General features: G+C 37.0%; 1 protein-coding gene across 8 annotated transcripts in view; it reads right to left on the minus strand.

Annotated features, from left to right (window-relative positions):
* The window catches only part of CCDC85A (coiled-coil domain containing 85A), a 179,693-nt gene that overhangs the window by 31,916 nt on the left and 133,234 nt on the right, over positions 1–14,543 (minus strand). For 6 of the 8 annotated variants that reach the window (XM_008512698.2, XM_008512701.2, XM_008512700.2 and 3 more), the window contains exon 3: positions 7,177–7,253. The exons of the other annotated variants lie outside the window; for them this stretch is intronic. In XM_008512698.2, coding sequence (XP_008510920.2) covers positions 7,177–7,253 — 77 coding nt within the window. The remainder of the gene's footprint in view (positions 1–7,176; positions 7,254–14,543) is intronic. 8 annotated transcript variants of the gene reach the window in all.

A 14,543-nucleotide genomic window follows, 5' to 3' on the forward strand; every position in this document is an offset into this window, starting at 1 on the left:
CTCAGGGCCAGTCTTCCTCAGCAAAAAGAGGAGGATTGGCCCTCGTTAGCTCAGGGCTATCTTCCTCAACAAAAAAGAAAAGAAAAGAAAAAGAAAAGGGAAGACTGTTTCATCTTTAACTTTTTAAAGATTTTTTACTTTATTTTGGATTAAAAAGGGGAAAAGAGTAGAAAGCCATTTCTGCAAGGCAACATTAATTTCTCTTACAGTTCCATCTCAGATTTTTCCCAAATATTCCTCTATATTGCTTCTCATTAAAATATCTATGCTTCCAATTGATGTTACTACACAGCAACACTTTTTACTGAGAGTCCTATAATTTTTTGTGGCAAATTCTGCCAAGGATAGGTAACAAAAATGCTACTATTTTTATGGCTAATTATAAACAAAAAAAATTTTTTTAATATGCCCTAGTGATAGATTAATATGAAAGTATAGATACAAAAAGATAACTCTGTTAAATATGAATCATTGTTACCACAGTTCCTAATAACCTTTTAAATGCAATAATTCTATTAATAAGTTTAATAAGTAGCATAGCTATATTTTCTGTTGCATTTTTATTTCACCTATTTTCTCTCATTAGAATGAAGATTTCTTACATATCAGACAGAGATTCTCAAACAAGAACTCTCAAGCATGAATGGGTCACAGAATAATGTCGTAAATCCCCTACTTTGAGCCTCCCAGTTGTCTTAGATATTTTTCCTATGAATTTCACTCTCTTCAACATTTTCTCTGACAGACTTCAGCTTTTCCCTTAATCTAGTCTCCATTTACTTAGGTTCTCCAACACAACTTTTTCCCCATAAATTTATTTCCATATCTATTTGCCTCTTTTATTCCAATACACCCACACCACTTGTGTAGCTCCCATCTGTCCTCTGAAAACTCTATTGAACTATACATAAAAGCTTTTTTGTTTTCTTCAATTATATAAATCATGGTGATTTAGAGAAAATGGTAATGCACATGTACTACTCTTCTGGCGGAGTCCATTTTTTTTCTCAAATATGACTCCAGCAGCAACCAACCCTTAATGGATTTAACTAGTTTCTCCTATCAGTTGCATCCAGATTCTACTCAGGTTGGGCAACATTAGAGTCGCTATCCATGAAAAAAATTGTTTTTGCACAACTTACTCCCCAGGAGTGCCAGAATAGCAATTTCCATGCAAATAACAACTGAAGAATACCTGCACTTGCTTTAAACATCCTGGAAAGCATTACTCTGTACCTGTTTTTTTGTGCAATAGCTATTGATATATTTTTTTTTCAGAGAAATTCCAACCCTAGAAGAGCCATATATTTATGGCCCTATAAGACAAAAATGACTTGCAAAACATAAAATCAGAAAATGAGAAAAGGCAAAAAGCAACAACAATAAATATCTCCATAGCAAAAAAGGAAAAGCACATGAGGGAAATGTGTGTGTCAGGCCATGTCAGAGCGACTCCTCCCATCTCTGCCCAGCATGCTGGTAATCTGCATACACACACAGGTGAGGGAGCTTTGCAGAGATGTGATGCTGGACCTGGGGTGTGTTGCCATGGAAGTGAGAAGCTTGATTTCTTTAGCTCCTGTGTACTCCCCTCAGCACTTCTGGCAATGGTGACAGGTTCCTTTCCTTTGTTCGGAAAATGCTCTGGAATTAGCCCTGCCTCTTTCCCAATGCACTGAAAGGCTGCATTGTGAGGCCACACTGTAACCAAATTATATGAGAGGGAGATTTTTCATTTCTTTTCCTAAAATTAGACTCTGATGTGTGTGCTAGCACAACAGAAATAGAAACACTTGCTGAAAGGGGCCCAACTCAGCGGTGATCCGAGTTGCCATGCCTTTCAAACACAGTCGCTGAACCCACAGCACACTGGCAGGCCTATGACACTAGGCAGGTCACGGCACCTTTACTGATTCTGGAAATTGCTCTAAAACGTTGGTCTCGGGAGGTGGGCAGTTTGTATTGGAGAGGATCTCCGGGGCACAAAGGTGTATAGCGCTTTCCAAGCAGATGTTTGTGCCAGAGCATTGATGAAAGGGAACAGATTCCCCGGTAGGACTTTTAACAAATGACTTTGGAATCACAGCAAACTGCTTGTTTCTTGTCTCTAGCTCTCTTCATGACACAAAATCCAAACCCAACACAGAATAGGTGAGAATAGTTTTAAAAAGTAATAGTTTTTACCTCATGGTTATGTCTGACTAGGTACTGATATCTTCAAAAGGCAGTCTTATTTATAATAAAATCATCAGATAGGTATTCTGTATCATCCACTTTAAGGTATCTAGTTAGACTTCATTGCAGTCATAACATACAAACATATGGGCTAGGTCTGGACTGAAAATCCCTGTGACCATAAAGAAAAGGACAATGGAATGAGTAGAGAGATCTAAGCAAGGTGTTTTGAATTTGGGCTAAAATATCAAATTCTATGGGTACATACTTTGAAAACCACTACTGTAACTGTCTGTTCCCCTCCCTGCCTACTTCTAATTCACTCTGAAGACAAAGGCCCTCTCTGACCACATTCTGTGAAGTATCAATTTTTCATGCAGATATTGGTATATGTGCTTGTACAATAAAACTTCACGATTCTGAATTATTTCGGAAATGTGTCCAGGGGAAGAAGATTCTGTAAAACACATTTTTTTTTATGATGGATACTATGGCTTTAAGAAAAATTGAATATTTCCCTTAAAGCAGGAATAGAATAAACATCTAACAAATCTTAGATGGTTATACAGATCCAATGTTAATTTTTAAGTTTAAAGAAGAATTTGACAATAAGAAAAACATATTTAGCAGTTTATTACCTTGAATTGCATTAATAGTATGAAATGATTAAAGGAAGCACTGTGCATATGCTAGAAAGAACACTCAACAGGCTTACATCTTGGCCTGAGTGTCCTTAATTAGCTGCCTGACCAGAACTATACCCCTAATCTGTGAACATTTATATGCCTTTACTAAAAGAGGTTGTCCTCAATGTGATACGTAAGGTTCTATCCAGCTTTGAAAATCTATGACTCTATCCAGAGAAAGTTTGTCTATGTGTAAATGTGTATATGAAATAGGTATGCTCCTTTTAAATTCGATATAACATTCCTTACAACCACAACTTTACACCCTATTGAGTCTTTTATTTATAAATGCCTACTTATGTCATTGTGGGTGACGCTATCTCATTGGATTTAAAAGGTAACAAACGTTTCATAGATAGCAGCTACATTTACTTAAGTAACAATCTTCATTTAGGGTTCATATCACATTAAACATGCACATAGTGAAGCTGAAAAATCAGTCTGTGCAGTTTTAGTGTCATGTGTATTATGAGAGTTTAGACGCAATCCTTTGAAATATTTTTAAATATAATCTGTAAAAAATGTTCACATTAGTTTGTTTTCAAGGAAGTATATCCTAAATTCAGGTGATCTTTAGTGATCATTTGCGCCAACTTTCATAAAAGCATTTTCAAGTTTCATCCATGTTGTCACATATTGCAGGATTGCTTTTTTTTTTAAGGCTGAATAATATTCCATTGTATGTATGTACCACATTTTCTTTATCCATTCATCTGTTGACGGGCACTTAGGCTGCTTCCACATCTTCGCTACTGTGAATAATGCTGCAATGAACATAGGAGTGCTAATATTTCTTTGAGATCCTGATTTCCATTCTTTTGTAAATATCCAAAAGTGGGCTTGCTGGATCACATAGTAACATTATGCCAAGTGAAATGAGCCAGTCACAACAGGACAAATACCACATGATTCCACTTACATGAGGTATCTAAAATGTCAAACTCATAAAAGCAAAGAATAGAATGGTGGTTTCCAGAGGCTGGTGGAAGGGGAAGATGGGCAGTTACTAATCAACAGTATAAAATTTCAGTTATGCAGGATCAATACATTCTAGAGATCTAATGTAGAACATTATACCTATAGATAACAGTACTGTACTGTACACTTAAAAATCTGTTAAGAGGGTTGATCTCATGTTGTCTTCCTACCAAAATAAAAAGGCACTTTTTTTTTCAAATAATACCTAGAAAATAATACTGCATTTTCTGAAAATAATGAGACTGTTCTTACTTTAAGATGCCTTTGAAATATTGTGTTCACAAACTGGATTTAAAGTACAGCTCAGTGATCTTTATAGGATATGGTAGAGATCACAGCAGAGCAAAGAGCTCTGGCCTTACTGGGTGATGACATGCCATGGTGTCTGCACTGATATTTCAACCATGCTTCTTGTGGGTTCCTCTTCACCACTGGATGAAACTAACTCAATCTTCACTGTATTTTTCTATCTTTTCTCAAATAAAAAACTCTTCATTCTAGGACTCGGTGACTTTGCATGGGTATAAGTCTGGACCCAAGCTTTATTTACACTTAGGTCTACAGAATGTCAGAGCTGAGAACCTTCTTATTTACTAAGAAGTGGAAGCCTTTGCAACTAACCAGAGAGAAATCCACAAGCATTTATTACACTCATCGGTTTATTTTTAAACATGTATTGTTAGGGTGAAGTTGCGACTTTCTGTTCATTATACACGACGTTATATAAAGAATAAAAATAAGCATTAAGGAGATTTCTCCTTCCAGGAAAATGCTTTACATACTAGTCTAAACACTAAACTATCAGTAAAAGACCTAGCTACAGCAATGAAAGATATCTGATATATTTGGAATTATAAACTTTAAAGTAAAAAAGACTATCTTCTAATTAAGGCACAATGAACAAGCTCTAACAACTGAAAATCAAGTGTTCAGATACTGAGACTACGTTATGCAGGGATGTCAGCTTGTTGCATTGAATTGACCTTGCAAATCAGCTAACATCATGCAGTCAAAAATAGCCTCTGCAGGGAAATCTCATAACTGTTTCTTATAGCATGCATAACGTCTAAGAATAAGTTGCAATGCCTTTGTGTTATCCAGCCCAAGCCTCAGTCTTCCACAAGGTCTCCCTTTAAATGATTCTCACTGCTCTGAAATCCATCTATTGTCTTCCATCCTTAGATCTCATCTACTGTCTATGTTCATTTCAGTTGTGTTTATACAAGCAGTTGCAACTGGTGGTTCTATCACATCTATCTTAGCTGTATATGAAGCCAACACCCTCAAATACAGAAATTTAACAGAAATATTGTTTTTAAACTGAGACAGATCTATTGTATTCTTTGCATATGTCCAATAGCATATTTCAAACAATGGCTTTTCTTTGGATTAAAGTACTCTGGACACATAAAAAGTTGTTTAATTCTAAAACATTGTTTTTCCATTTTAACATCTCTGAAATCAGTAAGAATCTGACATGGTAAGATTGACATTTTTTTCTTTCTTAACGGTACATATGATAATATACATCCCACATCAATAACGTCTTAGATTCAATAAAACATGATCTTTCCTAGCCCTTTCTCGTGGAGAAGAAAAACAATCTTCTTGATAGAAAATAACAATGTATTTAAAAACATATGATTGAACACTAACTTGAAAAGTTGTTTAATCTTCTCCACTCTTAACTACGCAACTACTATGTACTTAAATATGCAGGCACATCAAGTATAGTTGAGGACTCTTCTGATTTCCCTTCAAGACGTCTAACACTCAGTTTTACAGATTTTTAAAAACCTATCTTGTAATCATTTTCACATTTGTTGTGACTTTTCCAATGGTAGCATACAGGCTAGTGTTTCAGTGGTGGATTCAATGGTGGATTCAATTCCCACTCAAGGAAACTAAGAAATCTCTCTCTTTTCCTCTTTTTCTTCATTTGCATTCCCAGTTGCCTCAGAGATGATATAACCATACATAACATTCACAATAAACTAATTATATTTTTTAGGTTTCTTGGAACAAAGACGTTAGATGTTTTCAGTCAAGGGTCCGAGCACAATCATACTGTGAATCCAACATAAAAGGAAAAATGGCAAAGAAAATTTTAAAAATGAAAAGTATAGAAGAGCAAACAAAAACTCTACCAGCGGTATTTTATTTCATGATGCAAACAATCCCTTCTGTCACCATGAGTATTGATATATGTATAGTATGAGAGGGAGAGAAATAGATTCATTTCACTTAATCTCATGATTTCTAGCCAGATGGTTGGCCAGTAGAAGAGAAAGGCATTCTTACATGCAGTACCTGACAGACCAAATCATCGTTAACAAGCAAAAGTAGTTTAAAAACAAAACAAGATTAAAAAGACCTAAAATGTCTTCCCAAAGCATCTTTGCATTAATGTTTACATATCTTCTCCTGACTTACAGCCAGTTTTTGTCTTTTCATTTAAACTACTGTTTACTAGCTGTTTGAGGTTTAATTTTTCCTTAGTCACTTATGAACTAGAAATATCACTAGAATGTGAAAAGAACACTAGTGACTAAATGCTTAGAAAACTCCTTTTTATGAAATATTAAAACATATTACTGTCTACATGTCTGTAAAGAAAACCAACCTAGAATCAGTAGATTTGTTCAACTCCTCAATAAAACATTTCCAAGAATCACCACCTCAACCAACATCATTCTGACCAAGATATCAGCCCTTGGAACTCATTTTATAAGTAAAACATACAGCAAAGCATTAAATCTCAGAAAGAGTGCCACTTTACATTCACCAGGGAAAAGAAATTTTAAGCCCCAAAGTAAAAACTGTCAAATACTGTCATCGCTTTGTTGCACTGAAAGAGTTCAATTATATCACAAAGAATTTTAGAAAGTACTAATTTAATTAAAATATGAAATCTTCAAACTACCTACAGCTTTCCCCAGCTCATAAATTAGCAAATTTTCCATTTAAATAGGAGTCCCTTCTCTATATTCACCAACTACATGCAGGATGTATATGAGTAGTACCATCAAAGTTCTTCCTGCTTCTTTTCATTTTCTTTCTCTTCCCTTCTTCCTTTCAACATTATTTTACATTCTTATTTCAGACATCTGCATCCTTTAGTACTACACTTAAGAATCTGCATCCTTTAGTATCATACTTAAGAATCTGGATATGATGGTCATTATGGAAAGTAATCATACTCCGCACTGATGAATGGCTATTTACAAAATGATTTCTATCATTTAAAGGAGAAAATGTAATCAAGACTTTAAATTCCAAATAAAATGCTACAACTCAAATGACACTGACTAGCTATGAGCTTCTGGAAGTCACCCACCTGGGGCAGCATGCGATTTTCTTCCTCCAGCTGTCTTACTCTTGCCTCCAGCTGCCTAACATAGGACAAGGTTGATTCTAAAATTAAAAAGAAAGAACTCACATTATACACACAGGTCTTGTTTGCTGCACTGTCAGGATATTTCTGGCTCTTTTCATTCAAATCAGGTAGTGACTACTTTTTTATTTAAGAAAAAAAAAGATTTCTTCCTAGAAAATCTGTAACAGAAGCCATTGAAACTACAAGCAGTTTGAACAATTGTACAATGTTAAGGAGAATCAGAGACATGTACAGGTGGTGAGCTGTTGCAGGCTTTTGCTTACCATGCAGCCCTCAGAACATCAGACATGTTGAACTCGAAGAGAGTTATTCTCTTTTTTCTACTTATTTTGTGCATTTTGAGCTTTCAATGATTTGCTCCACACAAGAGACTTTTTTGGTAAAATTATAACCAAAATAAATTACAAGGTCATATTAAAAACAAAAAATACTTCAAATATCCAGCTCCCTTCATTTTCCCAATATATATTTCATGACTTCAAATCTACAGATATCAAGCCCATAATTCAGAGAACTGCTATGAAAGGGCTAAATAAATAGAGTTAGGCTGAATTTTGACTTTGATTTTGGCTGAGTGTGACAGAGACCCAAGTTTTCCCCAAATCTTCATGTAAACCAGGGTCAGACTTGAAATTCCTTCTTGTTTTCATATCTTCACAAGCTCAGGTAGGTGTATGCTGAAAGCTCAGAATCAGCATCATGCTTAGCGTCTGTTCCATAGTGAAACTCTGAAGCGTATAACTTTATGTCAGGAAAGGGGTCACACATAGGGGAAAGTAGAGTTTCATTCTGAGGAACAAGCTGATGGTAACTCTTCTTCATTAAAGTAAAAATATTCAAGCACATCATATAGCAACATAGTTGTAAATCATTCATTAACCAAAGACAAATATATTTCAGATATAGTGAAATGTACATGACAGTAGAATCGCTCCAGAGCATATTTCCACAGTTAATATTAAAGCAGCAGGTCCTCCTCAGTGCATGTTCTTCAGCCTCAGAAAGGCAAAAGAGCAAGAGGTAAGACCAAGACAGTAGTGCATTTAAGAGGTAAGTATTTGGAGCCCTTAACAATCTGAAGTTAGGATGGCTATTGATGTAAAGTAATACCTTGATCTGAAATTCATCATGGAAACTCTACATTTTTTGCAGGGAAATTGGTTATATGAACAATTTCATTTTTATGACCTCCAAAGCAACAAAATAACATTTTCTTAAAATACATAAACAGCCTCAGTCCTTAATTCACAAATGTAACAATAAAGCTCATCCCGGACTAGTTTACAGCATGCTTGTTTTCACAAATGTTTGCAGAAAGTCCCCATCACTGCCATTAATATAACCATCCACTGACCTCACATCAGTGAAGAAGACTTAGCCTTGAGCATTCCTCACAAGCGAGAACTAGAAGGTAAAGGAAACTGAAGACATTTGCCAGAAATATAGTCTCATTTTTTAGCTCAATGAAATGTTAAGCACTTGCTTTATGGACTCTTCGAAATGGGGAAAAAAAGTACACAGCATAAATGAATAACAAACATATTGATTTCATGAATCTGCTTTACTCTAGCAAATGAATAAGTGATTCGCAGATCATCAAGATGTGAATGTAGATTGCCTGATTTACACAGTTTTGCAAGCCCCACTCTCCACTCTAGAAAAACAACCACTTGATAAGGGCTATCTAAGTGAAAAGCTGCTCAGAAATATTCTGTTTAAACCATCGGTAAATACAATTCTTTTTCTTTTTTGGTCACAATTTATATCTTTATCATCCCTATATTGTACCATCCCTAAGACTGTGATACTTAAAGTGGCTGAGATGACTCTATACAGAGTGATTCAGGAGACATTTGAAAAATGCCACTGAATGGATTTTAATTAACTATCTTCAGTCACTTTAATCAATTTCTCTTTTAGATCTTTGCGGCTTACATATTTGATGGTTTCACTAAGTTTCTACTTATATTACGAAAGTTATGTCATGTCGGTATAAAGAAAAGGGTGTAAATTCTTGAATTTGGAAAACATTCCTCAACTCCAATTTTTAAGGTCAAGTTACATTACATGAAGACCAAATCTTTGTTTCCAAGCATTCACTGTAAATATGGGCTAGGACAGGAAAAGGTAGGGAATATTTTTAGATGGATAAAATAATGAAAAAATAAGCTTTATAGTGAAGGCAAAGCTAAGGAGAGTTTTGAGTTTATCCATTCAACAAATATTTATTGTGTCAGATTTGGATCAGCCAGTGTTCCAGGGTTGGGATGAAGAGAAGACCAGTTATTGCAAGTCTTATGTTTCTCATAATACAAATTGTTTTAGGATTACATGCCCATGTGCTGTGTTCCAGAAGGTCCTGTTGTTCCAGGCTCAGTCTCTATTGTAATTATTACTTAACAATGAACGGATACAACAAATGAGAAAACTCCCTCTGGTGGGGGGCTGCGGGGGAGGGAGACAGGAGGAAGAGCCCATCTGCAGGCATAAGTAAGAGAAGCCATGCTGTTGGTTGTTTTATTCATCAAGAAACTGACTGCATAATCCTTTAACGGGAGTGAGTAGGTAAACATTTTTCTGGAATGTACGGTAAGATCATCACTGGGTCCCCAAGTTCCTATATGAAAAGCCATTGAAGAAACCACTCAATCCTTCAACTGTGACATGAGAGGAAAATAAATATTTGATTTGTTAAACCTTGAAATACTAAGGCTTGTCATTGCACCATAGGCTAGCCAAGCCTGACTACTAGTACATAATCGATAACGGAAGAGGAAAATACGTAAACATTTTAAAATAAAACATAAAAGGATAAAGCATAAGAAACTCCATACTTTTACAATATTCACATCACAATCCACGTCCCAGTCCTAGTTGATTATTAGAAAAAAGCTGATGAAATTTTCTTGTAAGAAAGTAAAAGAAGCCCTGGTATGCTGGAGCCTATTTGGCCATGTCTGCAACCCCTTCACCACATTGCTTCTTCCTTTTTCTTCCTTACTCAAGGGACTTCCAGAGTGGTGCCAACTATAAAATAAGCTGGGCTTCCATTACACCCAGGGAATGTGGAGTATGGTTGTGCATTGACCTAAGAGGAATGTCTCACAAAAACTGGCATTCTTTTTATTTTACTATAAGGTGACACATGCACACACACACAACTGCATTGGAATGTACTATAATTTGAACTGATCATTACATTTTATACTAGTGACTGACAGCTGTTAAAACTGAGATTTCAGAATGTCATTTTGGCTTTCAGACCTCCGAGAATGAGGCGCCAAAAGAGCATCAAGGTGCCCCTTGAAAAGGAGCCAAATACTCTGCTCTACTCTACACAGATATACAACATATTAAAGAAGGATCCTATCTGCAAGAGGTGTATAACCAGTTGGGGGGAGATGAGAGGGAAAAAGTAAAGATAACAATAAGGTAATATGAAATTCAGTGCTAAAGCACATGAAACAGGAGTACAGAAAGGTCAATATTGGCTGTAGTTCTTCTGAAGGAGAAATTTGAGCTTAATGGATCAACACAGGTTTGATAGGCCGGAGAGATGCGAGTGGAGCTACAGGATGGACAAGGACCAGCAGTCAAGAACGATCCTGTTGTAAGCAGGGAAGAGGGAAAGCAATCACATGAAGGAAGAGTAAGGGACCTATGGTGGAGCAGAAGGAGGAAAAGTCAAGCTGCATCCCACAGTCACAGATCTGAGAAGCCAACATCAAATCACAGCTGCACTGATGGTGATTTGCTCTTACCCTCCCCAAAAGGTATTTTACTTCTCTTTCCAGACTGGGAAACTCTACAGACATCTTCACATTAAAAAAGCAAGGTTAAGCAAACACTACCAACGTGAAAATCCAACAACATTCTCAACATGTTCTGTGGGTACGTCATTGGCATATTTTCGAAGCAGAAACTATTTCTTTCCACGTAGCTCACTTATCTTTGAACCTACATGTAAAAGTTCACCGCACCTCTCGCAATAAAATAAGTGTAAGAAATAGTCATGAGAACTCCACTCAGTTCACATCTTCTAAGTAGCTCCAATTTTAGAACTGGAATGTACCTTAGAGACTTCCTAATCCAACCTGCCCCAGATCTCCTGACTCATTTGGCAGATGAGAAAATAAATAAAGCCCAGAAAGTAGTGAGCTTGACTTCTAACACTAGGGACTAATCAAATATATTCAAAAGATTTTGTGTCATTGCTGGGCATCACAGTGACTCCTATCTTGGATCTCTAACCATTGAGTGATGTCAAGCTTCTGAGTTCTTTTTTCTTTTTGATTTTAGATATTCTGGATGGGTTTTTACCTTTATGATAAGTCGATATTTTCCTTGGACAATATCCTGGACTTGATTTCACTTCAATTTACCTGAAATGCATTAAATCATATAAAGTAGCTCAACTTTTTCCTCTGCTAGTTTGAAAATACTCTGATCAAAATATTAAGCCCTCTTATCTCCCTTTAGTCTCTAAAGCAATGTTTTTCTCCCAGGGAAATACTCATCCTTGAAATCACTCATGAATTACTCTGATTATTGTACATAAAAGGATTATCATTGGTAGTTGCAACTGTCTAAGGTTTGTCAAACTTCTAAGAGGTTTTGATCGGACGTAGTGTCGTCTGGTCTCCAAAATTTCAGGGCAGAAAATAAAATCCGGTCCATTTTGAAACAAATTACAGCATTTGGAAGAGTGTACAGGAGGAAAACTTTTTAAAAGACTATTATGGCGATGGTTTTACGGGTTAGCTTTCCTGTGGCTAAGAGTTAGTCTCCCTCGGCCAGAAAAAGTTGAATAACCTGGAGGCAATCTCTTCAATAAATCCCAAGCTCTAAAGACACTGCTTGGATTAGTTCCAAATTAATCCCACCATCCACAGGCTTTTACATATTCCTAAGGAAATTACTTCAGAACTATATATTTAAAAGATTTTTGCTGTTCTGACTAAAAGTGTTTCTCTTTCTTCCTCAGGCAAGCAAAGGCCATCCTCCTACTTAGAATTCATATTAGCTCCAGAAATATAAGTGATTACATTTCTCACTATAATTTGATGTGTTTCTTATTAAAAAAGAATCTTGTTAGAATCTGCATTTTCAGATCAGCCTGGATATTTAACTCAGAATGCTTTATTGGCAGAGAGAGAATTCTTTTTTAATGGGAGCTTTAACTGTGCTAAGTAAAAAATGATGTCAGGTCTTGCTTGAGTCCATTACCTATAAAGCTAATTCCAGTCTTCTCAGACCCTTCTCTCTGTGCCAACCTGAAAGAAATATGAAAGCTATTTTCTATCCTATTTCTCCCATGGAAACCTGTTCACTGTTAGTCACCAGCCCCAAGTTCTCTTAGCTCTGGGTCCCTGCCCACACCTTCCCCTGGTCAAATACTCATTCCACTCTGCCTAATCCAATACTCCTCATTCTTCTATGCATGGTATGTGAAATAGCTTTCCAATAATTAGAATATCCAAAAATCGGAATATGCTGCTTTGTATGATAATGTGCTTCATGCTTATTAGAGGTGTTTGGAGAAAGCTCAAGGAGATGCTGCAAAGATTGCTATCTGTAAGCGCTACTGGGCTGATCCCTTTAACTCTGAAGTTCAATAATTCTACAATTTAAAATTCTTCCCACTCCATGAATCTCTTTCAAGTTTTCCTTCTCAACTCATTGAGTGTCTTGTGATTTCCCTTCACCTACTTTCTTACGTTATTTTTCATGCCCAAATATGCTACATGCAAATATTCCCCCTAAACCCTACACAGGGACTGTTGGCGTTCCTTGCAGGGTTTAATACGTACTTGTAATTTACTTCAATTTCAAGACTTCTTCACCCAATAATGATTATTTGCTGTGTGCCAGACACTGATCTAGATACTGAGGACACAGCAGCAAGCAAGAGCAATAAGGTCTATGTGTTCGTGGAGCTCACATTCCAAGGGGGAAGACAGACAATGAAAAGCAAATACAATCTTTTGCGAAGGCGACAAGTGTGATACAGACAAAACGGAGTACAGCATAGAGAGTGGGGAAGTATAGCTTTATTAGGGAGCAGACCTGGAAAGAGCTCTCTGAGGACTATGACCCGCAAATAAGCCAACTATGCAGAGAGCTTGGAGAATAGAATTCTAGGCACAAGGAAAGGTGACCTGGCTGGGAAGACTGGATTCTGGAATCTAGTCAGGAAGGGAGAAGTGACAGCAGCTTGAGAGGGGGATCTGCCTGTCTTGTCACCTTCCTCCACTGCTTAAATTTTTAAAACCTTGTGCTCTTTTTAGCTCTTTACACTTAGACCTAGACTTCAGGCTTTGATTATGAGGCTTTCCTTGTGACAAAAGCCTTATTAGCATTACGTTTGGCTCTACTCTTTCACACACCCCACGTCCCATCCATTGGGAAATTCTGTTGACTCTTCCACCAAAATATCCTGAAAATCCAACCTCACAATTGTCTTCTAACATGTGTCCCTGCTTCTCTTCTTGCCTCCTCTCTCAGGTCTATTTTCATTTAGAGTCTATTTCAAACCCACAGCAGCCAGGGTGTTCTTTCCATAATGCTAAGTCCAATCACGTCATTCTCTATTCAAAGCCCTGTAGTAGCTCACCATTTTGTGCCACAGAAGAGCCAAAGTCCTTAAAAAGTCCAGCAGGGTCCCACATGATCTGGCCACCTGGCACCTCTCCAACTTCATGTTGTCCCACTTTCTGCTCCAGCCATGCAGCTTCCTTTCTGTTCCTGAACACCCCAGCCCTGCTCTTGCTTTAGTTGTCCCTGCTTTCTGGAATGCTCTTCCCCTAGACAGTTGCCTGGCTAACTTCCTCACCTCCTACAAGTCTTGGCTCAAATCTCAGCTTTTCAATGAGTCTCACTGAGTGCACCTCATTTAATCCTACAACCTACCCCGACCTCCAACCCGCACCCCTGATCTCCTTTAGCCTGTTGTACTTCTTCAAAATACCTTACCACCTTCTACCGTATAAATTTGCTTGTCCATATGTTATGTTTATTGTATGAGATCTGTCTCTTCCCATCAGAGTGTCAACTCCACAAGGCAGGATCTTTGTCTGTTGTGTTGAATGATGCACTCCAAGTGCCTAGAGTTGTGTTTGACACAACAAAAACTGAATGAGTCAACCAACCAGTTATGTAGATTGAGCCCTGAAAGGAAGTTATTTCACAGTATAGGTCTACACTTTTCAGTCACTCCAGGCAAGACAGGATTTGTATTTAAATGGAGCCTAGTATCAATTCTGTTGTGCCATTTGAAAAACATTCCATGAAACAAACTTTGGATGGAA

This window comes from Equus przewalskii, chromosome 14 (genome assembly GCF_037783145.1).
Source record: "Equus przewalskii isolate Varuska chromosome 14, EquPr2, whole genome shotgun sequence".
Taxonomy (NCBI): domain Eukaryota; kingdom Metazoa; phylum Chordata; class Mammalia; order Perissodactyla; family Equidae; genus Equus; species Equus przewalskii.